We start from the raw sequence: 16,292 nt of genomic DNA on the forward strand, positions 1-16,292 counted from the left end.
GCCTAAAAGAACTTCTTATGAAGATGAGCTGTACTCTGTGATCTGATTTAGTTCAGATGGAGAACCACCCTGAACTTAAAAAAATGCAACAAGAAATTAAAACAGAGCATAAAAAGAATGGAATGGCCAGAGTTGAATTTTATAATCTTTGACTTCACAATAAGAAATAGAGTGAAAACTCAACATTCATTACAGTCATCAGGTGAGACAACTCTAACTGAACCTTAGCTTGGGCATGCATTGCTGCTGACTACAGCAACAGAAGTGAAAATGTTCAGTCTGGCACCTGTTCACATGGAGAATTCACACTGACTGCAAGAAAACCTCTAAATCCTGTAGAACTAGGATTTCAGATATGAGAGTGCAGATGAGAATGGAGCATGAGCATTTGAATTTTCTTGGATATGGACTGGAATATATTCGTAGTTAAGTAGCAATGTCTGTTAGTTTTCAATTACAGGAACAGAAATACTAATTATTTGATTTGTGTAGTGTGCCTGAAATACCTTTCCATAGTGGCACCAGGCAACAATTTCTGTTCACTCAGTTTGGGAATAACTATGATCCTACTAAAAGCCATAGTCAGAGGTCTTGCTGTATGATTAAATATCTTCCTTAGAGCTATGCTGTATATATTTTACAGAACTAGCAGAGGGCAGGGCTATTTCAAAGTCCTCCTTGTGGAGGACTTAAGCAGCTATGCACCAATACACCTCTCTTTTCTCTCCTCTTCTTTAGAAAGACTGGGGGAGAAAAGAGAATGAAAAAAGAAAAGCTTATGCGTAGAATAAGGAACTGTTGAATAAACATTAAAAGAAGTAAAACCCTCACAGAAGCAAAAGGAGAACAAATATTATCTATTTACAATCAGCAAGCAGTTTTCAGCTACGTCTTATTAACCAGGGTCTCTGTACATGTAGCAGTTGCTCTTGAAAACACATCCTTAATGAGAATTCCTCTTCTCTTCCATAGCTTTTATGGCTGAGAGTGACATCATATGGTGTGGGATACACTTTGGTCAGTTTAGGTCAGCTGTGTTCTCTTCTCACCGCTTACCTCCCCCCAGCCTGCTGGCCTTCACTGGCTGGAGGCTCTGTGAGATCCTTGGTGCCAGGGCTGTTCAGCAGTAAACAAAACCATTGGTTCAGTGCTGTCCTAGCTACAAGCACAGAGCACAGTGTTGTATGGGATGTTGTGAGGACAGTTAGTTCCATCCTAGTCAGATCCAGTACACTAAACAGGAAACTTCAGTAGGCTTAATATGTGGGCATAGTAACCCAACCAGCAATTTCTCCAAGTCTGTCGTAAAAGCTTATTTCCACACATAATGAAAAAAAACCAGCAGCAATATAGTCTTTTTGTTTGTTTGTTTTTCTGTTTTGTGACTTTTTAAATTCATTTAGGACTACTTTTCAATCTAGAATTACTGGGTTCAGACCTCAACTTACCAATATTTAAAGCAGCTTAAAAATATCCTTTATGTGAATGAGATAATAATGTCATTACTGTGATAGAATATGAATTGAGAGAATAGTATCCAATTCTGTAGCCCAGTGGTGGCAATTTCTTTTTTTGGGATTTAATCAAAAACTAACATGTTAAATGCTAAAAACCTCGATGACTATTGCAAAAATATATATTTCTATATGGAATTATGTTTTCATATATTTTTCATTTTATAGCATAAACTGTAAATATTTATTTTGGATATTTTGAGCCAAGTAAATTTATAAAATCCTATTGGTTTTGCTTTCTTTTTTTATTTCTTTTATATTGTTTCCACAAGGCATATCAGCTGCAAAATGGATTTAAGTTATTAATTAAAGAGAATTTATGTCTTCATTATGATAGTGTAGAAAAAAGCCAAGATTAAATGACAAATATGTCTTTTGATCATTACACATTTTAGTTATATGGAGAAGATTATGTCAAAATTTCAAGAATGTCGAATGTTAACCTTTTTCATCACATTTTGCATACCACGACTAGTATTCCAGTACTACGAACTCATATTCCTTGAGTCTGTCTTCCAAAGAAGCCTTTAAAGTCTTAACTTAAAAATACTCTTGGAGCAGTTCTTATGCACTTTTTTTATTTTGTGCTTGTTACTGTTGTTGTTTGCTTGGTTCTTTGTTGTTGTTTTGCATATGTGATTTTTTCTTTGTAACTCTGAGGTTTCCAAACTTTTTCAAGAAAGCTAATATAATTATTACACATTTCCATGAATGTGGTATCAGGGATCTGGAAAATAAATAAACAAACAAACAATTAAATAAATAAATAAAATGTCATTAATTCTAAAAAATATTAATGGTTAGTATTTCTACTTGTAAAAAGTGATTTTTTCATAATAGTAGACCAGGTTGAGGTAGATCAGTTTTCTGAATTTATGGTTTTAAGCTTTACTGCATTAACAACATGTCCTTTGTTATTCACTAACATCAGTGATGAACTGTAACTGCAAAAATGTGTGAATGAAGTGCCCATTAGCAGTCATTAGCCATTTCAAGGATATATCATTACTCTTATATATATTTGTTATGCTGTTAAAAAAAAAAAAAAGAACAACAAACAACAAAAAAAAAAAAAAAAAAAAAAAAAAAACAAGCAAAAAAACCCACAACCCCAAACCACCTTTTTATTTGTATTGAGTAGAAGTTGCTTCTCTAGATATCTTAATAGTTTGTAATGTGCTTTATGTAAATGGATGAATAATCTTCTTTTTATCCTTAGCAAAAGAGCCAGTTAAAAATAGTTCAGATACACTTTTTCATAGCACTCCAAAACATATACAGCTAGACATTAGTGTAGACTGTGCTATAAAAGCTTCTTAAAAGTATTTAAAAATGCTCTTGGCATCCTAAAACATCCACTGTGATCTCTAAAGTAGAGTCTAAAACGTGGGAAGTGTTAGAGTGCATATACATATTAAATATGCATTAAATGACTTCAAATTTAAGTCACTTACTGCGAAAGGCTGTGACATATAAAGTGCTCAGAAAACACTGTAAATTAAAATGACTTCTTAAATGTTTTGTAGATATTGCATTTTTGTTGTACAGTGTCTTTGAAAATTAACAACTGTATAATTACCTGAAAAAAACATAGCAACAGAGTAAATTTTCACTATGTACCAGGTACTTACTAATGGTCACTGTAATTATGAAGAAACAAACAAACAAACAAAAACAAAAGAAAGAAAGAAAGAAAGAAAGAAAGAAAGAAAAGAAAGAAAGAAAGAAAAAAGAAAGAAGAAAGAAAGAAAGAAAGAAAGAAAGAAAGAAAGAAGAAAGAGAGAAAGAGAGAAAGAGAGAAGAGAGAAAGAGAGAAAGAGAGGAAAGAAAGAAAAGAAAGAAAAGAAAGAAAGAAAGAAAGAAAGAAAGAAAGAAAGAAAGAAAGAAAGAAAGAAAGAAAGAAAGAAAGAAAGAAAGAAAGAAAGAAAAGAAATGCTTTGTTATCTTTTGCATTGAATACATTAATTACTGCTGCTATGCAGAGTTTGAAAGTCTCAGAAATATCAAGCATTTTTTTCCTTGCTATAACATCTCAGACTGCTCTGTAACTACTCTGTAGATTCTTCCCCTTTTTGGCATAATGCCTTAATGAATAACATAGGATTTGTTATGAATTATATTAGACAGTTTTGAATTCTAGTTACATCAAACAATAAGCTGTGACAAGGTCATGAGACTGAAATAACATCACCTTGGATACTTCAGAAAATATAAAGCTGTGATTCAGACAACAGCATCACTACTTGATACCTCTCTTCAATTTTTTTTCTGATAATTGAAGTGTGACCTGCTCTCTGTGCGTGTATGTGTGCTGATCATGTGAGTTAGTTTGTCTTTGATGAAAAGTATACAAAAGAAATCTAAATAATGGTTTTTGGATGTTTGACAGTTCCTTTTCGGAGCTGTGTCCGCTATAAATACCAGAGTTTAAGCTCTGAAGCATTGGAGAGAGGACCTTCTGTGGTCTCTGGAAATACTTCACAATCAATACTAGATCATTATATTTTCTTACCCTGCTTAATTATCACAAAACTTACTGTACTTGAGAAGCAAGAAGTAACTTAATATGTCAAATATGATTTCGTTCAACAGGATGAAGTAGTTTCATGGTTCACTGATGGTATGTTGTTCATTCTAAGTGGCATGTGAAAGAAAATATTAATTGGACTTGCGTTAAACACAGATGAAAGCGACATTTATATTGCAGATGTCTGCTAAAAGTGTTAACATATTAATGGCAGCAAACTAAGAACAATCCTAATGGGACAAAGATGAGGATGCAGATATGTCTTGTTTGAGAAATCTGAATTTAACTAAATGCTTTCAGAACTTCACCATAGTTAATAGCTTCATGATTTCCCCTGTTATGGAAGCACTACCTATGTGGTAACAGAGGTTCTGAAATTAATAGGGATTAGTTTAGAAAAAATAAAGATGAACTGCTCAAATGCTGTGCCTCCCTCCCCTGAATAATGCAGAAAATCTATATAGAGATTAAAAAACACAAAGTAGAAAACAGGAAAAGGTAGAAATAAGAGGATCCTCAGTATCTTATCAGATAGGGTGGTGGCAGAGTAGTCCTGAGAATGTGGAGTTCTCACGTATGTTACTCTGAGTGAAATTGTTGGGCAGATTTATGGTCAGGAGGTAGTTGTTTCATGCTTCTTAGCAACATATTAATTACAGTTTTGGGTGACAAAAACTGCTAATGAGAAAGTTCATGAACACTCCTGATATCCTCAGTCTCTTCTGATCTCTTCCTCTAATATTGTATAGCTACAGACACTTGAAATAGGAACTGTTCTTTTTTTGTTTGTTTGTTTGTAGTTTGTTTTGCCTCTAAAATAATGAAAATGAAAATAAATGATGTGAAGATCTTTTTAAAGTAAACATCTATTTCATGACTATGTTGCTGGGGACTGGGAGTGATCGTACTTATGCAGGGAAATGCATGTTCACTTGAAATGTATTCATCTTTGCAACATCATAACAAAATAATTGCAGTTATGTTTGTAGTAAAGGTTCCTTTCACTTTCACTCCCGCTTACATCCCAGTGTATGTGTAAGATAGAGAGTGGTCTTATTTTCTATTTTTCTTGTAGAAAACCTAACCTCAGACTCTTCTTCAGGAGGATTACAGGAGGCTATTACTGTTATTTCAAATTATATTTTAAAATATTTTTTTTATTTTAAATTCAAGCATATGCTTAATGACATTAAAATGAATGTTTCTTACCCAAGAGCTTTTGATAGCATCCAGTCTGTAATATCATACAAACAAACAACAAATGGTGGATGTGTCACAGTGAAGTGGTGGGATGGTGTGTTTCTGTAATGACAACAGTGGCATGAAAGGCAAGGCAAGTTCCAGACAGCCATGCAGATTTCTTCAGGCTCTTGTTCATCATTGGATAATGTTGTTGACTGTTTTAAAAGTAGTGTTTTGTAGAATTTCCTCTAACGTATAGTGTTATTGTGCTCTTTGTATCTACTGTAGTTTCTGTGGAAATGAATAGGAAGAATTTCTTTCAGAGAAATTCATGTAAATTTAGATCTATGCTTCTGTTGTATTCTGTAAATACGTATGGTCTGCAATTAGACTCAAGGTGTATGAAGTGACACAAGAGTTATGCTATTTTATATTCTCATTTGATTATTTATGGAGGATATAAACAGTATTTCATCAGTGCAGCATGCTTTCTGAGAGTGGCCAGTAGCAGACAGTCGGGGAGAGAAGCAAAGAAAATGTGAAGAATTTTTCACAAATATGTTCTTGTTGCAGTTATTGCCTGAAGGGCTGCATGAACTGGAATTGAATCTAGATCACTGCATTTAATAACTACCAATAGACATAGAAAGGAATGATAGACAAATCTCTTTAATATACCTACAATTCTGGCTGCAATCATGCCATTCTCTTCCTCAAATTTTTGTCATTTTTGGGTAAACTTTCTGGCGCATCATATCTCTGGCCTTTTTGTGGTAAGAAGTTCTAATATTGAGTTGAATTCTGAGAGGAAAAATGTACTGCTTTTTGCTTGATATTTTAAATACCATGTGCTCATGGTACTCACCCTGACCAACATTCTTATGCATGAATGAAGTAAACTCTTCTCTTTGCAGAAGTACGCCTTTCTAATCATTAACTGAGACCAAGGCATCAAACACATTATTCCCATCTCTGCAGAGTCGTCCTTAAAATTCTTGCCCATCAGCATAAAAAATAATACAAAGCTTTAGTACTTGGCATGGAATTTATTTATATCATATTATTTTAATACTACATTGTTTGCTTTTTGTAAGCCTTCCAGTGAGTACTACCATAATTTATATCATATATGCCCTAAGTATGTATATTATGCATTTTCTGCGTACTGTGTTTCCCTTTGGTTTCTGTTTTGTGCTTTCATACATGAACAGCCAGAATCTGCCCTCTGGTAAGTAAGATAAATTGCTTAACATGGGCATTGAATGCTGTTTCAGATAACCCTAGGGTATCCATCTGGCCTCCAGCTGCTGCCTCAGCAAGGCACAGAATCTATGTCATAAGCATATTCTGCATATCTGTGTGGATGTCTCCAGTATCTAAGGATATTTAAAACAGCAGTAAGTTTATGGCAACTGTATGCAATCATATTTTATTGTCTTAATCATGAACTGCAATATTTTAGAGCAAGCATAAAGAAACATCCTTTCAAATTTTGAATATGTGTAAGAGAATAATCTTTTTCTTTCTTCAGTCACAACATTGTTCTTAATTTGAAAATGTCTGCTGCATGAAGATTGAGCATATAATGGTTTCATTCATCACCAACCTTACATAGCCTAATATAGTGTATCTACCAGTATCACTTTCACAAATTACCTCTTATTAGTTCTACCTAATTGCTTATAATTCTCTGTGCTTTTTATTTTCAAGAATTAAATATTTTAACAGTCCATGTTTACATGTTCCATTCATTCCATTTCAACCTTCTATTTCATTCGTCTCAATGAGATACTTATCAGTGACAAATTCCTTTGTAATTTTACAGATAAATTCTTGTTCACTGGGAATTCTAGGTACTGAAAATTCAAATGGTTACTTCTTCCTACTTTAGTGAGAACAATTTAGGTTATGTACATCTCTGCAGCACTTTTTCTTTTTAGCAGCTAATTAAAATGAAATGCTAATTAAAAAAACTTCCTCCAACAGTTAGCGCTTAAAACTAATTATATAAATTAATGGAATAAGAGTTGATCCTATAAATCTGAAGAGTCTTCCAGTACTGCCAAATTCTAACAGATGGTGCATTCTGAAGTTTTTGACACACAACAGTTAACTGTGTTAGAGGATATAATAAACTTATTTTACTTCTATTCACCTAACCATAGCCTTGAATCCCTGCTGACTGCAGTGGGTTTCATAAAAGATAAAGCAGCCTGTATGGAGCACTTCAAAGGATGAATATTTAGCTTACGCAATTTTCATTTCATTTTGGAAAATGAAATTGATATCAAACTTCTGAAATCTGGTAAAATACCATAGCAAGCTTTGTAATGGCTATGTTGGTATTGAAATATTCTGTAGTTGGCATTTCTGGGGCTTATCACTGTTCTACACTTCTGTCACTGAAGTAGCAGTGCCTCATGATACCTAACTTTTTAATGAAGGTTTTTGTCGTTGTTGTATTTTGGGTTTTTTTGTGTAAGGGAAATCCAAACATGTTTATTTAATGTAACAGGTTTTTTCTTCTTTCTTAAAAAGCAAAAAATAGAAATAAATAAATAATAACAAAAAAGTCTTTAAAAGCTTGCTACTTTTCTTATTTTAGGTTCCACTGCAAATTAATCAATTTAATCTGTAGTCAGCTACTACCTTGTATGAACTTATAATGTGACAATAAAATTATTGTCATTCCACTAACCAACATATACAGAGAGAAACTTCAGTGGAGCTCATCTGGGCAAGATAGTTTGATAATCCTACAAGGAACTAAGATCACAACTTGCATTAGAAAAGAGTTTTTAGGTCCACATGAAAAGAAACTTGATAAAGCAGGCACAACAGGGAGTTGCAGACCAGCATCTTAAGAACATCAAGGTACATATTTAAGTTTTTCTTCAGAAAAAGGTGAATTTTCAAGTTCAGTGTACAGAGGCCTTGTCATAAAACAGCTGTTTATCAAAAACAGTCTTCCTGTCAGTGTAAGGCAATAAAAATTCAGAAGGATCCAATTAATCCTTGATTCTGAATTAATAAGCTCATGTGTTTTTGTTTGTTTGTTTGTTTTTTAGTTTTCTGTTGAACAATTTTGGATAGTTTAAGCTATGTTTTGAAAGGCTCTTAAGCTACTGATATCAGTAGTTTAACTTTTTTTTCCATTTATCAGTATACAGTTAAACATTTATAATAATTATAATAATCTAAATGCAGTTTGGAATCGCCCAGCATAGATAAGCATGAGAAATGAATATCATAATAAGTTAGTAGCAAAGCTTATATAAAATAAAATGGAAGAGGTGGCTGTAAGGAAAGATGAAGCTTCATATTTTTCAATAGTTAGCCAAACTTGTCATGTATTCTTGAAATTTTGCCATGTTCTTATGTTTTAGTCAATCATGGGTTAAAATGATACAACATAACTACACAGAATAAAATGTGAAAAAGTACATTTCTCTCACTGCTCTTTGACTACCTTGCTAGTTGATTGCTGTCAAGTTAAGAAGAAAATGATTATGAAATTAGTGAAATTATTTTTAAAAAGCGTAGGCTGCCCTTTATTCTCTGAGCTAGCCTAGATAAACATTACTGGTTCATTTTTTTACATAAGCAAAAATAACATTTTTCAGATGAGGGTACCCAGTAAATTTGGTTCCTGAATGAGGATATCTGCATCTAGTCTCTAAAGTAAATATTCTTTCTAGGAACTATTCAGTGAGGTTTCCCAAAGTCTTTTTTGTATATGCTGGAGTTTATATAACCTGGGCTGATTCCTTCAGGTAGGGCATATTTTTCTATATTACTTTCTGACTGAAATGTGTTGTGTTTTGATTTATCAGCCAGCTCTCAGCATCTCAACAATATTCACTCAGTGTCTTGAACTAATACTAAAATGCAATTCCCTGTAATGGCAATAATACTGAACAAGCACTCATGCCAGTGTAGAAGCACATATAGTAGAGGGTATGAGTGCTTAATTTTTCTTGTCAGCTTGTCATAAAAGGTGCTGCTTGTACAACTTAGTGAGGTTTCTTAAAGTGCCTAAATCTGAATGTGTTTCCACTGACATGACTAGTTACAGTCAGCTTTAGGGTTTCCCCATATGGGTTTATCATCTTTTTTCTATACAGTGTTAGGCAGCTTTTCCACAGGTACATTCACTTTAATTTGGAAAAGCATATATTTAATGGGTTATTCAATCAAAGTATATTTTCTTAGGTAAAATATTTCCTTTTTTTTTTTTTTTTTTTTTTTTTTTTTTTGACTAGTCTTCTTAGATGTGATTCATCTAAATCATCCATCAGGTCATAATATTCTTCAGAGGAGATTCACATTTTTTTAAAAACGCTGATTAATTGTTGATGATTTGTTTCGAGAACATCAATGACTTTAGTTTCATTCTCTGCTTACACTTTCAAAGCTTCTGATAAAATCTTGCTAAAACATCCTGAGGTTCTCCTGAGTCTACTATTTCAACCTGTCTTGATATCTCTTCATTGCATCCTATCCCTTGTGTGTGTCAGCTGCACCACACAGCTTGTTGTCATCTGCAAACTTGCTGAGGGTTCACTTGATCCCACTGTCAATGTCACTAATAAAGACCATAAAGAGCATCGATCCCAGTACTGGGGTCTCAGATCTCCATCTGGACATTGACCAATTGATCACATTGAGCCATTGATCACTATTCTCCGGGTATGATCTTTCTTGTCTATTAAACAGTCCACCCATCAAATCCATATCTTCCCAATTTAAAAAGAAGGAAGTTCTGGGGAACTGAGTCAAAGACCTCTCTTAAGTCCAGATAGATGACATCAGTGGCTCTTCCCTTGTTCATTGGTGCAGCTACACCATAATAGAAGGCCACAAGTTTGGTCAGGCAGTGCTAGTGCTTGGTGAAGCCCTACTGGTTTTCTTGGATCACCTTCCTTTCTTCTATCTGCTTCACTATAGCTTCCAGGATGATCTACTCTGTGATATTCCCCAGCACAGAGGTAAGGCTGACAGGTCAGTAGTTCCCTGGGTCATCCTTTTTACCCTTCTTCAAAATGGATGTGATGTTGATTTTTTTTCCTAGTCACAGTGGACTTCATCTGACTGCCACAAATTTTCAAATATCATCAAGAATGTTTTGGGACCTACACTGATCAATTCTCTCAGGACTTTGTGACGTATCTCATCAAAAACCCATAGACTTACAGATGTTTAGGTTACTCAGCTGGTCACAAACTTAAACTGCTTACATCAGGAAAGGTGCTTCTCCCCAAGTTCCTACCTTCCAACCCATCTGCTCAAAGGGTGTGTGAAGAGCAGTTGCAACTTCTGCTGTAAGAGAGACTCAGTTCTCTGGAATCAGTTAAGCAACAGCTGAATTGAGCAGAATGTTTGTCACTGCCAACTGAGGAGGGCATTGTGAAACACTCTAATTGAAAACATGACTATATCAAAGAAGAAGATTGGTCTTGCTGGTACGATGTTATTTAGTCTTTGTACATTATATTTCTAAAAAAAAAAAAAAAGAAAGAAAGAAAAAAGCAGTAGATTTTAAGCTCACTATTGGCTGAGCATAAAAATGACTGAAGTCCTAATTGATCATTAGATCAATTGCACCTATTGGTAAAAGATACTTGCTCTTCCATGAGCTGCTTAAATGCTGCTGAGTAGAAAGATGAATCCTATTGCTACTTGACAGCAATAGTGTGAAGGTTACCTCAATAGCTACTCAGCAAAACTGCTGAGTGTGTGTTTATTTTATGAAAGAATTTTATTGGATCAACCATCTATTTGTGCAGTGAAGAATAATTTCACTGCTTATAAAAGACTGTAGACTGCTATTTGTCTCGCAGTTCATTCTGTCAAAGGAATTGAAAGCAAAACATGTAGAGATTTCCAAAATTCTGTACCAAGCCTCTTGTATTTTAATGGGGCCTTAAGTATTTATGACACATAATCTGTTGATACTCCTCTTTTGTGGTTACTCATATCTAATCTTTGCTGCCAAAGTTTTGCTGGCAGAACTGTGAAATTGGCACAGTGATTAATGTGCCAGTTGTCACTCAGAAAGCTCTGTTTATTTCACTGGTTATCAGTTTTGTATAAAAGCTGTTACACAAAACAGGAGAACATAACAGTTTATGCACGACAGAGATACAAGAAGTATTTATGCTGAAATTCTGGGGTATGTAGATTGCTACCCCCATTTCCACTGGCCAACTTCTGTGTAATATTTATACAGACTTTCAAGCTTTTTTTTTTTTTTTCTTTCTTCTTTCTTTTGTTTGATTATATTATTTGATTTTATTGTGAACACAATACTTTCCTTTTATTATTATTCGTATGGAGAAATGTAAAAATGCCGTTGTTTTGTGTTTTTGTTCATTTGTTCATTCTTTACTCAGTAAACACGTATTTCATTTTCCAATTACTGAAAAACAACTTTAAGATACTTGAATTTTTTGTCAGTGGGCCTCAATTATAAATTTATTTCCTCTATATGTATGAACCGGAAGGACTGGTGAATATAGCATTCTTTGTGCAGTTTTCAAAAAGTCTCTGTAGAAGTGCAGATCCTTGGACGTGATAACTTTGTGGAACATTCATCAAAACATGTTCTAATTTGGCCAGCCTAGTTGCCAAGGTAGACATGTAGTTTTCAATCTTTGAACATTTTGTTGATCGAAGTAAGAACAGAGTGCCGATTTATAACTTTTGACAGCTTCAGCAATGGACCTTTTGGTCTGTCAGTGTCATGTATAGAAGAGAAAGCAACAAACACAGCTGCTAACCTCAGTTTATCTTGATGAAACACTTAGACACAGGTGGTCATTGCTTCAAGCTGATCACATTAATTGTGACCAGATTTAGACACTTCTTCCTCAAGGTCTTTTATAAGCATTGGCACTTACAATGAAGGTATTCATTTGTTTTCATACTTTAAGGAGTTCATTCCAAGATTGCTATTTGAGTTTATGTCTACTGCATTATGTTCAAATCCAAAAATGAAATTGTATCCTTTTGCATGTCAAAAGTAACTCTTTCACTACTGATGTTTGGATTATTATTTTTTTTCAGTGTTGCTTTAGTTAACTTACATATAAGGAAGAATTTGTTATAATGATAATATCACACATTTTTTATGTGTGATTTTTTTGATTTATTACAATAGTAGCATTGTATTAAGAAGAACCTACTCATTGTCATCAACTGTGTCTAATTAGTACTTTTCTCCCAGAGTATGTATTTTTCTAGAAAATTACTCTAAAGATATTTATCCTAAGTGCTTTCTAATTTTTTTTCAGGGAGTGCTGGAACACCTGTTATCTTCAATGAAAATGGAGATGCTCCTGGACGTTATGATATTTTTCAGTATCAGATCACCAACAAGAGTACAGAATACAAAATAATTGGTCACTGGACCAATCAACTTCATCTAAATGTAAGTGGTAGTTTAACTATGATGCAGACATTGGAAAAATGCAACCATTTGTGTGTTACATCATTCCACTTCAGAAACATTGAAGAGTTCTATTAGTAGGCAGAGAAAAGTTATTCCATTCTCTTTTTGAGAAGTCTCAAAAGACTTGCAAAAACTAACATAAAAAATGAAAATGAGTTTGCTTTTTGTTGTTTTTAAAGTTGTGCTACACTTTTTCCTGCTGCTTTAATTTACATTTTACAATCATTATATATCCAATATTCTTTGGTTTGACTATGAAGTTAGGCAGGGAAATAGTAATATAGTTCAAAAGAAGGTGTCAGACAAAATATTTCACACATATATATTGCTTGGGTATTTCAAATATGGACGGAATGCAAAGGGATGGAAATGTACTTTGTAAAAGGGATGTTTGAACTATCTGACCACTTTTGATTTGGTTGAAACACTGGGATGCTGAACTACTGAAAAAAAAAATAAAAAAAATTCTTGAATATAAAGGGAGACTTTGGAGTTTTTATATATAGTTAGCCCTTATTACATAATAACAGAAAAAATAAGTTACTCTTCCTTGGAAAGTGTTTCTAATTTATGCTTTACTGTATTGTGCAAATTTAACAGTAACTAAGCTCTTCATGTGCATTGAGCCATATTTGTTTCGAGAATCAACATTCCAGTAAGGTTCAGAGAATAGCATATGAAATAATATTTCAGTGTCAACTATGCATTAAGCCATAGCTGAAGTTTTGGGGACCAGGAAGCTTGTAGTCCTGAGAAAACAGAAGTTAAGCTAACCCATCTTTTAGAGGGTTTACCTTAGCTCTTCAGATTTGAAATATCAGTTGTGGTTTTGCTAAAGGATGGTGTGAACTGGTGTCTGGATTCACAGAGAGGAATTTATTCAGTGATTTCAGTCAAATCACAAAGAGCAAGTTTCTAACATCTCATATGAGATGTTCCTGATAAAATGTAAGACAGTGTTGTAAATATGTACAAATGATTCTCATGTTGAGACTACTTTGCAAATAATTGTCTGAATGCTACCAATAGTATTACATGAAATAGCTCCCCATTTGCAGGCCCAGCTGTTAAACCACTTTGTCATATCTGTTATTTTATATCTGTCAATACTTGGTAAGGTCTCATTTACTTAATTCTTGAGAGCAAATAGAAGAAACAAGAAAACAAACAGGGAAAAAAAAAACAAACACACACACACACACAAAAAAAAAAAAAGGAAAAAAACATCCCTACAGCAGAAATTACATGTAGCAGTCACAGAAATAAAGCTGAAAAACTGATACATACATTTTACACATTTTAGCATTAACATAGCAATTATACAGTAGTAACTATCTTAGAATTTGCTTCAATTTTAATTCCATTTCAGTTTGCACTTTTCTGTCCCCACTGAGGCTACTCAATTTTTTCATTAATCTGTAGATTTTCCATCCCATTATTTCTACCTGATATATGTGTACTTCACTGAGTTCTCTGACATACCGATGGATTCAGACTGCTGATACTGCACCATGCTAAAGCACATTGATCACAAAGGTATCAGGTAATCAGGAAAGGATTTAAGGATGCCTCTTTGTAGCTCTGGCTGAGAATGGATGTATTAGAATGTACCTTTTTTTAACCTTTGTGAGATCACTCACTGGACATCATAATGTGTCCAAATTCACAGGTGAGCTACCTAGTTTGTGAGTGGTAGAGATGTCAAAGGGTTGGTGCAAAGTCGTGCTGCTGGTGTTTCAGCTTGTCTCACCCCATGCTCACCTGGCCATAATTGCTCCTGTGGGTTGCTTATGCAGCCAGATTCAATAACGAGATCTTTCTCTCCATGTTTTTCATCTATTTCTGAATTTATTGGTCTTGGAGGACCTCAGAAGGGAAGATTGGGTTTGTCAGGGTTTGAGATGCTGAATTTCTAGTTATTGTTATAGATGATTGAACACACCCTCTCAGTCTATACGGGTACTGGTACAGTAACAGTGAAGGAAGTCATAATATGGGGGATGCAGGTTTTTTCCCTCTGTTTCTGTATTCACTGAACTTATTTAGCACATCAGTGATTCTAATGCTACATGGTGATCTGCTGTGACATTCCTACTGTCTCATCTGAATAGATAAGTATATTGAAACCGAGTAATCCTTGCGGGTGATTGTCAATACTCCAAATAATCATACTTGCAGATTAGATAGAGCCTTTGATTGCCAGTAGATCTGAGGGAACACAGTGGATATTTTCTGTGGTTTCAGATAAAACTTTTATATTTATTGAAGACAAGAAGTATGATGATAGCAGAAAACTTTTTAACTTTTTTGTTCTATACACAGGATGTTTCTTAAATATAATACTTTGCCCACTGTATCTTTCTTCCTCCTGCAGAGCTTCTTCTTGATGAAAACACACATTACTGATTTTTAAAAAATCTCTGTGATATCTAGATATTCTCTATAGATACCTCCAATCCTGTTGCTACAGATGCTTCTACTTCAAATTGTGTGGTAACATGCCATAAGCCGCTTATGATTTTTTTGGTCTTATATAGCTTATAACTTTTTTTTTTTCTTTTTTCTTTTTTTTTTTTTCCATGTATTTACTTTCTGTGACAGAAAATTAAATCATGGAAATGCTGAGTTTGCAGTACAATAAGCCTTTTGAACAACTAATTAAATGAAGATCAGAAGATAACTTGTACCTAATTAGTGGAGTCAAAAGTTTCCTTTTTCCCTTTCAGTGTATTTTTATTTCCTTTCTCAAAGGGAACTTAGTGATATTTTAACTGCTGAATCTTGACTGCAGGTCACTGTTGTGTCATCACCGGGTAGCAAGCCCTGTCTGTGTTCTGAATGCAACCCTCAGGATTCCTCTTTTATTCTCTGGTTCCTCAGAGTTTTCACTGCCTCTTCAGATCCTTGTGGTCAAACTTTGGACTTGTTTGTTTCCTGCTGCAATGCTGTGTTCCACTTTGGGCAGAAAGTGCCAACCCTGGCTAGATAAAGGCTCCCTAAGGGGTTCTTTGTCAGCAGGCCTCACTGCTGATATAAAGGCTTCTAGCTGGGATACTGGTCTCTCCCTGTAGCCCTCACTAACATTAATGCTCTCCTTTAGGCAGACTGACCTTTCAGAGTTTGAAGCAGCTATAGGTTCCAGATATAGAAACTTCATGATTACTGCTACTAGTGCACTTGCAATCCTTACAAAACAAAGATGTGTGATAATGTTGTGATGTGTGATAAAAAAAAGTTAAATTTAAACTTTTAAATTTAAACAAATTTAAACTTTCCCTTCAATTTGAGTCTGAATAAAGTATTTTAATCACTTTCAGATGTAAGGAAATACTGAGGGCAAATATCTCAAACTACAGCATCAAAAAATCTTGGCTGTCTTTTATATAATTATCATTTTACAAGATTCTTGCAGTGTAAATTTGTATTCCTTTTAAAGTCATTTTCCTCTCTAAGGTTATTTGAATTTAAATATTCCTAGTGTTCTGTAAATAATCAGACCCAAGATGTTTGGCTTTTTTTAATCACTTTGACAGAAAAAATCTTTCCTTTAGATACTAGGTTAACTGATAGGGCTTATGGTTATTTGCTTTCCTCATTTTCTTTTCTTTATCAGTAGGAA

At 34.1% G+C, this 16,292-nt stretch overlaps 1 protein-coding gene across 2 annotated transcripts in view; it reads left to right on the plus strand.

The window, feature by feature from the left end:
• Positions 1-16,292, plus strand: part of GRM8 (glutamate metabotropic receptor 8) — a 314,741-nt gene that overhangs the window by 247,091 nt on the left and 51,358 nt on the right. For both annotated transcript variants that reach the window (XM_032442703.1, XM_015852739.2), the window contains exon 7: positions 12,516-12,652. In XM_032442703.1, the coding sequence (XP_032298594.1) occupies positions 12,516-12,652 (137 nt within the window). The remainder of the gene's footprint in view (positions 1-12,515; positions 12,653-16,292) is intronic.

The sequence above is a fragment of the Coturnix japonica genome, chromosome 1, assembly GCF_001577835.2.
Source record: "Coturnix japonica isolate 7356 chromosome 1, Coturnix japonica 2.1, whole genome shotgun sequence".
In the NCBI taxonomy this organism is placed as follows: domain Eukaryota; kingdom Metazoa; phylum Chordata; class Aves; order Galliformes; family Phasianidae; genus Coturnix; species Coturnix japonica.